This window comes from Lichenostomus cassidix, chromosome 11 (assembly GCF_008360975.1).
Source record: "Lichenostomus cassidix isolate B80296 chromosome 11, HeHo_3.0, whole genome shotgun sequence".
NCBI classification, from domain to species: Eukaryota; Metazoa; Chordata; class Aves; order Passeriformes; family Meliphagidae; genus Lichenostomus; species Lichenostomus cassidix.
This window is the reverse complement of record NC_139492.1, coordinates 16,215,704-16,230,693: the sequence shown is the minus strand read 5'-3', so window position 1 is coordinate 16,230,693 and position 14,990 is coordinate 16,215,704. Positions and strand designations below refer to the sequence as shown.

At 40.0% G+C, this 14,990-nt stretch overlaps 1 protein-coding gene across 4 annotated transcripts in view; it reads right to left on the bottom strand.

Annotated features, from left to right (window-relative positions):
• ADAMTS18 (ADAM metallopeptidase with thrombospondin type 1 motif 18) overlaps window positions 1–14,990 on the bottom strand; it is a 76,666-nt gene that overhangs the window by 17,414 nt on the left and 44,262 nt on the right. For all 4 annotated transcript variants that reach the window (XM_085071999.1, XM_085071996.1, XM_085071997.1 and 1 more), the window contains 4 exons: window positions 12,623–12,795; window positions 10,536–10,666; window positions 10,273–10,396; window positions 8,955–9,199 (listed from right to left, as the gene is read on the bottom strand). In XM_085071999.1, the coding sequence (XP_084928125.1) occupies window positions 8,955–9,199; window positions 10,273–10,396; window positions 10,536–10,666; window positions 12,623–12,795 (673 nt within the window). The remainder of the gene's footprint in view (window positions 1–8,954; window positions 9,200–10,272; window positions 10,397–10,535; window positions 10,667–12,622; window positions 12,796–14,990) is intronic.

Below are 14,990 nucleotides of genomic sequence, written 5' to 3'. Positions count from 1 at the left end.
CATAGTAATATAAAGAGCAGGTGCAGTTAACCTCAGTTCCTGAATATGCTTTTTGATAAGCATTGGCATTTGAAATACAATCCTTATCTATGTAAATGACAGCCATTCAAAATATTAATAACTTATCAGTTAAGCACTTAAGCAATTCATAAGTAGAACTGATCTCTGTGTAGACTTGTTTCATAAAATAGCAACAAACTTGCATTTATGTTGTTTAAGACCAGGGAATATAATAACATTTTGAAATGTAGCCAAGGGGTTTAAGGTATTCTGAAAATGTACCTATTGGAAAACAGAAATTGCCCATGACAGTGAAAATTCAGACCAAATTTACATGACCTCCAGCTCAGTAATGTTGAACACATGAAGGAGCTGGACTGCACAGTGTTTACTTTTCTAGAAGAAAGAAAAGCGGATGCTATAGTTTCCATTCTTAGTAGCCAAAGATTTTATTTCAGTCAGGGAACCTCAATAATGATCCAAACTGAGAATACAGCAATTAGGCCAGGAAAAGGCAAATATTTCCAAATGAATTGTGGAGTATGTGCATTCTCTTGGGAGGATTCAGATTAGAAACTCCTTCAAGCACAGGTAAATGAAGTATTTCACGTGAATTTTTTCACCCATCCAAGCTCAATTCATGAGCACCTTAGAATACCTGTGAGGTTACAGAAAAAAATAGATCTCAGAGTAATTACTGACCTCTACTTTGACTGAAAATTCTTGGTAGAAATAGGATCACCAGATCTGCTTTAGGGGTGAGTCATAGATGCAAGTATATATCAACTATTTTACAAGGAGAGGATTAAAATGGAATACTCTGAAATTAGGAAACATGAGAATAGAGCCTGCTGTCCAACTCCTGTCTGCCCAGCACAGATGCACCCCAGATCTCTGGATCTCTTACTGCTTCCCAGCAAACCTCCACCATGTTCAGTGCTCCCAGCACATGGGGCTCACTAATGAGCATCTCAAAGAGCTCCTGTATTTCACTTTAGGCTCCTTCCTCAAGGTGTGGGTCTGTGCCCTATTTGCTGTACTCTATTCAAACCATTCCCAGTGTCACTTTCTTCAGTGCTTTTCTTTTTCCCTTGGTTATTCATCATAATCTGATCTAAATATTTTACAAGATTTAACAGCCTCTTTGGATGAAGTAAATCATCTCTTCTATGTAAGTTTTTATTTTTAAAAATCTGACTGTTGATAGCAAAAAGTCAACTCTGTTGTAACACCTGTTGCACAGTCACTTTGAATATTGAATCCCACGTCCATGGGCATTAGAATTTCCAGATAAAACAGGTCACAATAATGTGCCCACTCCACTGTTCTTCTCTTAAGAACAAATTGAGACAAATATCTAAAGTGTAAAGCTTCCCAATACGTGCTTCGGGAAAAAAAATGCAGTGTGTTAACTCTAGCAAGAACTATTCTTCAATTAAAAGAATTCTTTCCCTGGTTCTTCTTACAGACCAGACCTCAAAATGTTTTCATTTACTTCTCCTCATCCTACAAGCCCAAGATATTAGTACAGATCTCAGCATCTCAGGCAGCCAGAAACACTTTCTCCCTTTTCAGAGGTGCTCTGTGTTCCTTCAAGTGCAGAGGCTGAAATTCTGTCTGGCCTTTTAATAAGTTGTGTCAAAGGAGGAGGAGGTTTTGTCTGTACCACAAACCCTTGAGTAAGGGTTAGTCCTCATTTCATTTGATTCTGACAACTGTCATAAAACTGTGCTGTGCCAGTGGCCAAAAAGCAGCAAAGTTTAAAACTTTTCTAATAAAAATATCTTGAAGCATTAGACTGAACATTCATCTTCTGAAAGTGCTCTTTGTGACAGTGGAGGCAAGGAGCAGACAGAATGCATTCTGAACACAGAGTTCAGAACAGGAAAGGGGAGGAGGAGAAGGTAAGACTGGCAGTTTTACTCCTGTGAGAGCAATATTCTCCTGGTGCTTCAGCAGCATGAAGGGAATGATCTGGGATGAGTCAGAACAAGACCCATGAGAATTCATTCTTCAGAGAACAACCATGCAATGGTGCAGAACTCACAGCTGGGTGAGTGTTTGGGGGTAAATCCTGCACACCAGGCAAGGTGGGCCATCTACATTTTAAAACCTTGGGCTGCACCCCCTCCTTGCACACTGGGAAGTAGCTACAATTCTAATAGGAAGGAGAAGGGAACTTCCTCTCCATTTCCTGGCCAGCAGCCAAAGCCAGAGCCCTTTCCTACCCAGCAGGCTGCAAGAGGGAATGTTTACCAAGCAGGAGCTGCACCACAGTCAGGTGTCTCTCCTCCTGTATCATCCCAGCTACATAGAAACAGGGCAAAATGAAACTGTGGAATAGTATGGGAGACAAAAATATTGCAGGGCACAAAACCATATGCTTTGAAGTTCCTGGCACTCAGCTGAAAAATAGTACAAGATGTATAATGTTCGACTGAGTTTTCATCAGGAATGCAATACTAGTGCAAAGTTGCAATTTGGCTCATGCCAAAGTAATGAGCATATAAAAAGTTTTCTATCGTATTTTCAAGCATTCATTATAAAGCCCTTTCTTAACAACCCAATAACTGAAGTCTGCATATTCAGCCAAGTTATCAGACCTACAAATTTGGAAAGACCTCCAGTGCTAGTCTACTTAACTGGATGCATTCCAGCATCTTTTCAGCCAACTGGCATTTGCTCCCAAATTTACAGCTGGCAAACAACCTCCTTAAACATTTCCAGTTCCTCAACAGAACTGTTTAATGTCTACCTTTAACACACCAACCACCTGACTTCAGACACAGCACTCAGCAGCTCTGACCGCAGGGCGCAGAGTTATAAAATTTACAGCTTCTGGAGCTCGAAAACCACAGGCTCTACGGCTGGAATCTGCTGGAGCTATTCCGAAGAGAAAGAACTGTGGCTTTAGCTTAGGGCACAAACTGTTAAAACAATGGATAAATTGAACTCTCCTGAGTAAAGAACCTTTTCCTTTTGCTGCTAATTTTGATGTGAAAGCTAAACTAATAAATTCTCTAAACTAGCTGTGCATCTGCTCCTTTGTTTGAGACTTTTTTTTACTCATGGCCATCCTAAGTTTCCAATATACTACTCTATTTTGCATGACAAATTTTTAAAGTCTACTAACATTGCTTTGTTATGATTGACTCAGTGCTTTTCAGTATTTTTTATTGTAAGATGCATATGCAAGTTACTTGCAGCACACTGAATTAAGAGTAATTAATTTATACAAGCTAAATTCCTATTTCTTCCACAATGTTTTTCCCAATGTATAGGAAAGAATATTAATGCCAGGCTTGTAGCATGCTGAGAAAAAGACTCATTTTCTCTATGGAGGACTAACAGACATTTACAAATCACTTACAGAGTGAAGCTGAGCACAGAGGAAAAAGCCAGGTAAAGGACTATTTTCACCTGCACACATTCTGCATGTGTCCAATTCACAAAATGGGTGTGAGCCCATCCCAGCATCCATGGTGCCTTTGATCTGCATCCTCAAGCTGCATCTACACTGCAAACATTATCTACATTTCCTGAGTCATTCCCATGCTTGGGAAGTCTGATAATTTTTTTAGTAGGATGTAACAATGTGCAGAGAAGGCAGACAGAGGAGTTTGTGTGAAGGCAAGGGCCTGGCTGTGCTCTGCTTGAGACCTGCCACTTTTACCCCCTGGGGATCTATCTATATGTTGTTTAATAAATAGTGTAACATCCAACATCCCAAACCAGATTCTGATTTCTCTGTTCAATCAAGATTAATTCCATTGACTTCTGTGAATTTATTCTGGTAAATCTAAGCATGCAGCATATGGTTCTGGTGGAAAAGTATTAAAAACAAGTTTTAAAATAGGGCTGTTGTCCTGGATGGGCAGTTACTGGATGAAATCCTTGACAGTGGCAACACCAGGGCTTCAAAGGGAAGTGGGAGAACACCTGTTTGGAAAGCAGTAAAGGAAGAATTACCCACTGGGTACATAAGCCAAACCTTAAAACAAAAGGGGTTTTATCTCTTCAATACTTCTAAAATAACTTTAAACACAGTCCTAACTAAAAGCTTATGACAAACTACTGTTTTTCAAGAGAGTCCACTAAGGTCATTAAAAGGAAAAAAAAGAGAAGTATCCTTGAAAGGATCCTATATGATCTCATTTCTACTTCAGCTGTTTCAAATTTATCTTCCATTGTTATTGTGCTCCATTTTTCCCCTGTTCACATGCTAAATGTACAACCTTCAGGGATGCTGTCCAGCTAATCTCTCCTCACTACAGGAGAACCCTTTTATCCATTGTATTGAGTCAACATCTGTATCTTATAAGTACATCTTAGGTCTCTTTAGCCTACTTTCTCTTCAGGGGAAATCAGTACAAATTTATCATCTAGTAGCTAATAATAAATGTAATCCTTTATAACTGCAACTTGGCTTTCTCCCAGTGGCAGCTACATCATCAGTAAAGCCATTCCACCTGGCCTCCCTTCTCCTGTTTGCCCCTATTGATAAAGAGGAAGTGATTTACTGGATTTAATTAGACATATTCCTGCCTTGAAGCACCATTCACCTTCTCTTCCTGTGGATGTCTGCCTCTTTACAAAGCATCCTTTCCATCTGTTACTTCTTAATGTCAAAATAAACTCTCTTTTTTTTTTTTCCACAAAGATTTCTCAATTTCTTGATTCAATGTTTCCCCAAGTTTGAGGTAAACTTCAGTGAGGATACTGATCCTATCTCATCCTGGAAAACTTTGCTTTCTCAAATTGTATTTGACTTCTCAAATCAGTCAATTCATCTGTTTATTGACAGAATGGAAAACCAAACTATAAAACTCTCACATTTTTAAGTTAATTCATCAACTCCTGACCATGCAGCCTTTTTCATGTCCATGTAACATTTTGTTTCTTGTGCCCATTCAGAATCTTTATCAGCATTGGAGTGAGTCATGGAGGTGACTGAGTATTTCACCAACTGGATGTCCCCAGTGAGCCTCACATGGGACAGAGCCCTGGGAAGGTTCTCCTTCTCCAGAGGATTGTCAGCAGCTGGTGGTGACCACTAGCAGTCCTTGTTTGCACAGCTAGATAATTAATGATAAATATACTGACTCTTTCTCCTCAAGTATCTTTCAGTTCACAGAAAAACATTAACAAGGTCTTTAAATTGGAAGAGCTGACCTGGCATTACCTATGTCCAAATAACAGATAAATGAGCTGAAGGTATTCAGCTATATTAAAAAAAAATCCAGCATGTTTCTATTTGAGACAAATGTGCTACAACAATTATATTTTAAAAACCTGGTATCACTTTCTCATCCTATATTAGCATCTAAATATCATATTTCTACCCCTCTGACCATGGACCATTATTTAATGTAATCTGAATTGGGCCATTTCATCAACTGTCTTCTGAATCAATTAATATTTTTCATTTCAGCTTTTATTGGTTTTTGAAAACCCATTCTCACCAAAGTATCAGTAATATTAACTCCAGAAGGACACTGATACCTAAATTCTGAGGGACACCAGTCCACTGAGTTTTCCCTCCATCTGCAAAATCAATTCCTGAACAATCCAGAAGGGATCCTGATGAATCCTAAAACCTCACCATGCATTCACCCTTCCAGTAGCTCTGCTCAGGAAATACTAGTCATACATATTAATTCCACATTCATCTCACAATGTTCTCCTCTTCAGAAAATATTTGGCCACTACAGTTTGTACTTTTTCTCCCACAACCCAGTTAAATTACAGATTCACTACTCTTTGTCTTTTTCTGTGTGATTCATACCCATAATTACATATAATACATAAAAGTATAGATATGGAGGGGAGGGTTTGCTGAAATTCTAGGGTAAATAAGAAAAGCACTTTCTATGTCTTTTTCTGGTCTCTCACCCATTTTTGAATAGTGTTGAGGACTGCAGTGTCTGATGGAATGATACGTGCTCAGCTGAACTACTGAAAAGCCTGACAGCAAAGCAGATGCATAGGAACAAAGTGTTCAATAAAACAAAAATATAACACATCTCACAGAACTGCAAGGCTGAACTTGTGGCGTGCAAGACAATAGGGAATGTAAGGATTTTTTTCCTTATTTGCATCTCCTTCTCTCTTAATACAAGCTTCAGATGTCTCTTTCAAGAAAATATTTTGGAGGATGACTGCATTTCAAAGGAAGTGATTGCCTTGAGCACAGACCTGCCAGACCTGTCTGGTCCCATCCTCTGCTGGGAATGTTGCTCAGACGATGTGCACAGCCTGAGCTTTCTGGATAACTTCACACTGCTCTGGATGCAGAAACAAAGGCAAAAACCTGGACCATTTCAGTCACCACACATTGTCTACCAAAATTGTAACTACAGAATGAAATGGGCACAAGCTGTGTTAATCTGGCTTTCAATTATAGGTGAATGGCAATAAATATAGCTGCAAAACCTTTTATTTTCTGCCTACCTGAGTAATAAAAGCTCCTGTATTTATACATAGGATTTATCCAAATCCTCAATACCTGCAGTGCACATTTTTACAAGGGCTCAAGCTATTTTATTCTAGAAGTAAAACAACAAACCTAATCTAGAAAAGAAGTATTAAATATCTTTTTCATACAGCCTAATTTAAAGAATGAAAAAAGAGAATCTAAAGATTACAGGAAGAAGTTGAGGTCCAAACATTGTAAAACCTTATCTTTCTAAAACTAAGTTTGTTGAATAAAAAATTGCAGCAGGACATTTTTGTGTGCTTCTTTGAAAATTACAGGTGAGATAACAATGAAAACAAAGCTACACTGTAGTATGCTCCTTTTTCTCAGTCTTCTATCAGTTTCTGGTATTTAGAGCTGAAGTAGGATTTGTTTCTCTATTATGGCTGCAAGCAGACATTCAGCAATATGTGTGTTCCCTCAAAACATATTTCTTCAGTTTTCATTGGCATTTTTGCTTCTTAGAGTTACTGGTAAGTTATAAATAATGCAGATCTCTGAACAGAAAATTCTGCATTTTTTTCAGAACTCAGCATGTTGAATGATGCTTAAATTATTAAAAGAGAAAAAAAACCTTAAATCCAGTTCTTAGATATGTTTAATTGGGGAATACATAACATTTTCAGCCATTAGAATCCCCAGCTACCAATGCCAGTGGTGTAGGTATTTCAGTAAAAATACATGGGAAGTTTAAATAAGCTCTGAAAGGAGCAATAGCCTCCAGTTAAATGTTACATCTTAATAAAACTGTTTAGCATCATTTGAAAGGATGGATATAGAAGGGTTATTTGGCATTAATTTCTTTTCTTTAATCTTTATTCTGCAAAGTATGTACACAATATGCAGCCAAGTCTTCTTGCAGGCAATTTATTATTCATACTTCAGCTCTACAATAATACAGCTTAAATCTACTTTGGGTTATGATGACCAAGATTCCTGGGAGTTCAGCTTAACATTTCCCAGTGTTTGTAAGTGTGGCTGATTTGGTCTAAGGCAGATGACTTGCAGAGAGGGAAGCATGTCTGTGTCTTGTGGAGCAAACTGATCTTTGGAAAAAAGGAAGATCCCTATGAACACACAAACCCAAAATGAAAATTCTTCTGTGGAGAAAGATGTTGCAAAAAGGCATGTGAATTGTGATGGCATTTGGGGAAAGACATGTCCTCAGTCCATGTCCAACTGCCTGTTCTAAAACATGTGCTCAGCCTAAAGAGCTTTACCATGTGCTCGTGCTCCATGGGCTTCAGTGGCTCTTAAGGACATGTTTCAGTCCATTACTCAGCTGCAGGAATAGCAGCAGAGCTCTTCAGTATTCCAAATAAACACTTCACTGGATACTTGTGAAAGTTTAAATAACCCTTGAACAATATCCTTCATGTCCCAGTCCGTGCTTGCTCTTTCTTGGGTCAACAGGACCGAGCTGGGCAAGAGAGCAGATGCAGAGCTGTGGCTGCAGGGAGCAGATTCCAGAAACAGGGATGTGGGATGGGGGAAGGACAGCAGGGTGCTGCCTCAGCAGGGGAACAGCACTCACTGCCATGCTCCCCTGGGGCACTACAGGTGTTAGAGATCACCAGAGTGCTGCTGGAAGGTTGGGAAGGAACTGAATCCCTGCTGGGGAGGGATCCTTCCTTCTCCACGGGGAGTGAAGGATTCAACAAAACAGACTTAACAGCTGAGTTACAAAGCCCAAGACCTGCCAGAGCTAACAAAGGCAAACTGATGGAGCTAACAGGAAGCAAAGACTTCAGTGATTCAGCCAGAAATGGACCCACAGATGTTCTGATGCATTTAAAAAAAAAAATCTTGGCTAAGCAACCAAGAAGGAGATTCTTCTTTGAACAGCAGTAGCAGAGGCGAATTTCAGAATTGTGAAACTGGAGCTAACCATATAAGTACCAAGTTTCCTTTTTGTTAACAATAATTTCAACACAGGACATCTGGCAAACAAAGTGGGTGATACAAATTTGATTGTGAGATAAACATATATAATAGAACAACTGAACCAACAGAAATTCATTCTACAGGACCCTGTGTGTGGCATTTTGACTGTGTTCCAAGGGGGATGTGAAAATGGCTCCACTCACCTGCAGTTTCAGAAGCATTATTTGAACTTGTAGCCACTGAGCATTGACACAATGGTATGTTTAATTTCTACATTATTGGATTTTATTGCATACTGTGTATGGGAGGCATTTATAATCTCCATCACCGCCGTGCAGCAACTGAGAAATGCTGCCACAGGGTGTGTTTTATGCACCTTCCTTTTCACTGAATTTGTGACAGTTTACTGCACTTCAGACCCTGCTAAAGCGGTGAAAGGCCCTTCAGTCCAGCACCACCACACAATTAAGTCTGAACGCTATCGTGACTCAACACTACTCTTTAATCTTGCTGAGAGCCCCAGCACAGAGGCAAAGCTGTCGCTCCCAATTCAGCAATGCACATCAGGGCAAGAACAAACAGAAGGCAGGCTTACTTCAAAGACCAGCGTCTCATTAGTGGGTCCTGCCGCGTAGAGACTCTCGGGATGCTCAAAGGAGCGGCGGTAATCAAACACCGTGCCGGCGAAAGGGAACTTCCCTGGCCAGTCGATGGTCCAGTCTCCTGTCAGGTAGTACTTGTTGCTCAGGCTGCGCACGGCCAGGTAGCTGGAGGAGATGTGCATCTCGTGGAGCTGGATGGAGCGCGCCCCGGCCGGCACCGTCACCACCGCGTAGTAGTCTGCGAGGAGAGACAGGAGCAGGGTGTGGGCAGCTGCCACACGGACAGAGCTGCCTCAGCTCCCCGAGCCCATGGGCAGTTGGCACAGCTCAAAAGATACACAGCTCTTCTGACCCACCGAGTTTTCACCAGGAAAATTTTTACTCTGTTTTCATTGTTTTTACTGGGAAAAGCCAGTCCTGATTCTAGCCCCCTGCTCCATGCATGTAATCAGAGTGACTCTGAGGTATTTCAATTCCTGACATTTTTCCTTGTGATTAAAGGCAAGAAAAAGCAAGTTCGCCTCAGAAAAATGCAGAAGACACTAATGGTGGCTCCACTGTAGTTTTCCCTGTAGCTCCCTACAGTCCCTACTGCCAACCACAAGGGCAGGTGAGATCCACTGGGATGCAGAGTCTTCACAAAGCCCTGGATAACTCAGGATCTCCCTGCTGCCAGCCAGGGCTGTATTAAGATATTCTGGACAAACTCCTGGCCCATAGTACTGCAGTAATGACATGTGATCAACAGCAAACAGATCCTCAAAATACCCCTGTGGGTACAGAAATCTTATCTGCACTTCATGCCTGAGAAACTGCAGCACAGTGAGATTATTTCCCAAAAGCCTGTGACAGTCCACCAAGGAAAAGTCCACCTCCCAGTGACTGGATCTTCCACTGAAACAGCTGGACAGCTTCCAGCCAACTTAATTTGAAAATGGACATGGAAATACTGTCATGTTTGGCATTATGCTACATATTGCTTTTTATGTATTCTACAGTCCCATTCCAGTCAGAGCTGCTGACAGCTATTTTTTCACTTGCCTGAATCCTAAAATCTCTTTTAAGAGGAAATTCACATGTAAAGGGAAAATGTGGCTTAAGAAACAAGAAGATTGCTTAACTGACCAAGACTTATGCTCACAGCTTTCTTGTTACCAAGAAACAGGAGAAATGTGAACTCTCCTCTCACTCTCCCTGTGATTTTCAGCTCACATCTGGACCCTAAGCCACTGCCTGAATGAGCAAGGAGTCATATATATTACATGGGGACACAGCAGTGAGTTGATGATCATGGGGAACAGTTTTCCTTACCATTAGCTTTGTGCTGGATCAAGTATTGGCCTTTAAAGAACTTGCACGTTGAATTGTCTCCTTTACAAACTCCACAAGCATCCAGCACAGCTTTGGAACCAAGTCCATGATCACACCCTACTTGCTGCAACCAAAAGGCACAAGTGAAGGACTCAGACAAAAGGGAATTTGAAGAAACAGCTGCATTTTCCCTAAAGGAGTCAATTGCCCAGTTAAAAAAAAATATAGACATTAGGATTGTAAGAAACTTAATTTTATCTTACTTCACATATTCCATCAATACAAACATCATAACTATTTGGAGAACACAGAGTTCCATCCTTCACTTTGCTGGACATTGCAAAGAAAAAGTCAAAGTCTTCAGCTGTGCAGTACAATTTACATCTGTCTTCCTCTGGAGAAAAAACAAACAAACAAACAAACAAACAAAAAAGAACAAGGAAGCATTAGCAGACCTGCAGCACGGTGTTAAAGAGATAAAAAGCACTTTGGCTACCATTTCTTCCTGTATTCTGTAGGAGAAGCTACAAGGATGAACTGTGCATGGTGACAACTTAGGACACCAGAATGTAGCTAAACAGAAATACAACTAAATAGTTTATGTTTTTTAAAAGCACATGTGGGTTTGCTTATCCACACAGAGAACTAAGAATTCAAACCCACTGTAAAAGCATGTGCATTGCCATAGCTCTGCTGCTGCACCCTGATTGCAGTTCCACTGCTTCACAGTCTCAAATTTCATTTTTATTAGGAGAAATGGGAGATTGTAATAATTTTATTTGAAGTTTATTTAAAATTTGGGAAAGGGATAACATGATCAGTTCAGCTGAGAGCTAGAACTGCAGCCAGACTTCCCTCTAACAAAAGTATTTTTCCTCCAACAAATCCCAACCATTGTCAAATTTCTCCTTACACATGGGTGGTGTTTTATGCTTATAAAGGGCTGATTAATTCTGCATAGACAAAAGCAGTCATGAAATTGTAAATATTATCACATTTGCTGAAATGCACAGTTCTAATACAAATTTAAGGGCAACAAATAAAACAGCACAACCAAGTTTTGAAGAACATGAAATTGGATTCAAAATAGTATCCTTTTATTGTTAAATCAGCAGCTGGATTTCCAGTAGCCCTTTCTACAGAGGCAAAGCATCTGTAGATATTTTGCAAACCAGATCTTGTTTTCAAGACTATAACTGTAGATCCTGAAGGAACCTTTACAAAGCAGCTGAGAGTAAGGATGGGCATTTTCAACTTCAGAGTCACCTGGGGACATCTTGCTTTTGAAAATAATGCTCCTTGTCCCTAATGTTAAGCTTTTACTAAACACAGCCCTTCCCTTTAAAACCAAGGTAGGTCACCTTAATTTCTATTAAACAAGATTTGTTTTTCTCCCTATTATACAATATCTACTGTTACATGCTGTGAAACAGTATTACTTCTTCCTTCTGGCCTGTTAGGACATTTCTACCGCAGTGGCCTTTTAGGACATTTCTAAGTACCATGAAAATATCCACAAAGACTTTTGAAGAAAATATAATCAGGCTATGAATGAAAGTTACAGGTATGTGTGTGTATATATATATATATTTAATTATAGATTTATTATCATCAAAAGCAACTTTGTACATGTGCTAAACAAAGCAGCTATGATGTGAGAAAATCCAGACACTTTTAGGCAAGTATTTTCAGCTACAATCTGTGCTTTCAAACCACAGAAAATATTTGTTTTATCTGATAAAAGTGAATACTGATTCAAAATATTTGCAAAATTAAGATGCATAAAATAAAAATAAACTCGCTTGTGCAAAATAACAGAAATAGTTATTGAGACCTGAACTTGATAAAGATCTCTTAGTAAAAGATGACTTTAAAAAATGTATGCCAGTACATTGTTTGCATTTCCACTTCTCATGGGACCATACCAGCAGAAAAGTCAAAAGGTTGATTTACTGTTACGTTTCGAAATCTGAGAACATTCCAAAGGAAGGAAGATTCTGGTGGTGTTATTGTGGAAGCTTACATTTCCCATGCTGAAAATTCCGTGGAAATTGTTTTGCTTGGGTTTCAGACTAAGCAATATGGAACATAAAATGAGAGAGAGAGGGGGTGGCAATAGCCAGGGAGTCATGGTGAGGACAAGGACTCAAATTCCCAACCCAAATCAATCCTGCATGTCCACTCAGGCAGGATCACACAGGAGCTTGGGTCCAGCTCTGCTGGAAAGCAAACCCATCCCACCCAAGCCCTGTATTTGCTCAGATGGGGGGATGCTTGCCCAGGGCACAGGGGTGAATTAGTGCCCAGAGCCTCTCCCTGGCTGCCTGTCCCCCAGCAAGGCCACTCTCACCTTCCACCTTGGTGTAAGGCTTCCACTTGTAGAACCAGCCCCGGAAGGGCTTGCTGTTGTACTCTGCACACTGCTGGGCTCGGAAGTCCAGGCTGTTTGCTGGGCAGGGCTGCTTGTTGCACAGCTGATACACACGGCTGGAACCTTGGCAGAACTTCCCACCATACTGGGGCCTGCAAAGAAAAAAAGATGATTTTGCAAAATCTCCTTTTCGTGTGATTGACATGCTACACTTGTATGAGAATAGAGGGAACAGGAGACAACGTCCTGCCCTGGGAGATCAGTATTTCTTACGTGGGCCATTAATTCTCATGGCTCCTAAAACCAAGCAAAGCAGCTGACATGAGTTATCTGCTTGGATCACTGCAGACTCAGCAAAGATGCAACCATCTAGAGGTGAGTCATGTTTGCACTAATTTAAATTTATTGGGCTATTTGGTATTGGCCGAGTTCAACCTTGTTATAAAGCTATTTTTACCCTGCTGCAACCAAGGAATGAACATGTGCAAAGAATTACCTATCACAATTAGAGTTAATAAAGGATAACATAACACTGATCAAACAAAAAGAGAATGAATGATTACATTTGCTTGTTCATTTCTTTTGTAAATCATTTGGAAAAAATGTGCTTTTAAATAGTCAGAGGAAACAGGGACTGTGCATAGTTGTCCTGCTTTAGGAAAATGCTGCAATTCAGGGGTAATTTTAAACATGTCACATCCACTTCAGCAAACCTTACCTGGGCATTTCCCTTCATTGTGGCTAGAATGGAAACAGCATATTCCATTGCTTTGCTAATACCTCACTTTAACAGAATATTATTTTTTTTTAACTATTTGTTCTGTGCACAGTCATTGTAAACAATGAAAAATGCAAGAGTTGCCCTTTTTAACTCAGCAATTCACTGATGTCATTGGTACAGCTTCACAATGCTCACATACACATCTGTAACTACTGAGCCAAGTCTTCAAAACAATGAATTCTAAGAACTCTTTGTTGTATTATACAATTCTTGCATCAAGCAAAATGAAATGTACCAATGCTGCACTTGCATTCACATATATAATGATATTTTTCTTTAAATTAGGGAACTGCAATACTTGAAAAACAAGCTATAAACTTTCAGTGGACAGCTTTGCCCATATTACACACACATTAAGGAAAAAGCCCAGAATAATATAAAAGATACTGAATGACAGAAATATATTAACTAACAACAAAAATGTAAAAATATAAGAGTATGGAACATACAGTTGAAATATACTGTTGGTTTAAATCCCTAAACCCTATGCTATAACAATTTCCCACATCCAATGATCCAATGCAGCTCCTGACCTGCTCATGCCTGGAGTAACACGGAGACAGCTCAGTGCAACATGGAGGAGAAAATCCAGGTGCTACTTCTGTTTGTTATAAATTTTAAATGCCATATGTCTAACCACCTAACCAAGCTGGGATTTGCCTTTTATATGTTTTATTTACACAATAGCTGCCTTTTCCAGAATTCTGGTCTGCAAAGCAGTCTTTCAGCAGAAGAGATGGAAACCCACCTGCTACTGTATTTAAAACTGGGTTAAAGCACCAGTGAAATATGCAGTGGAAAAAAACACAACTTCAAGTGACTTTTCTTGAGGTCACCTGTTAGCTACACTGATATTGGGTGAATACACTGATACAATGGTGAAGGTCTTAAAGTCAGATTTTCTGTCCTAGTTGGTGGCAATCCAGCCTGTGAAGGGCAGGGAGGAGGTGGAACATCAGTGAAATGAGGGAGTGTTTATGTTGACTTTGTGCAATTGGTGAGAGCTTTGAGTTAAGGCAGCCAAACTGTTGGGTGCTGACTCAATTCCCTGCAGACTTTCTTTACAGCTTCAGCACATGGAGGATTTTTGACCTCCTTCAGCCCCAGAGAACAGATCTGGTTTAGTGTAAGGAAAAGAAGCAGCCTCCTTCCAAGTAAATGCCACCAAATAAACAATATAATAGAATTATTTATGGCTAGATCGTGATTTCCAGCCACACTCTTGCATTTGAGGATGGGATAAAATTCCTCCAAACTAAGGGAGCTCTGAAAGAAGCATTCTGTTTCCCAGCTCCATTACAGCATTTTAATATTGCAGTACATTCCCATTACTGAAACCATTGGCCGGAGAGTGATGGAAACTTCCCCACCTTCATTTTTACCAACAAGATGTCAGTAGGAATTAAGTAGTTCACAGGAAAAGAGGGAGATCTACAAAAGCAAATTTCTGTGGAAACACCATTATCCACATTGAGAAAATCAGGCAGACTGCCCCCAGAAGCTTTTGGTGTATCCACACTTACAGTGGCATGCCTTGCACAGAGGATATTCCAATATTTCCAATAT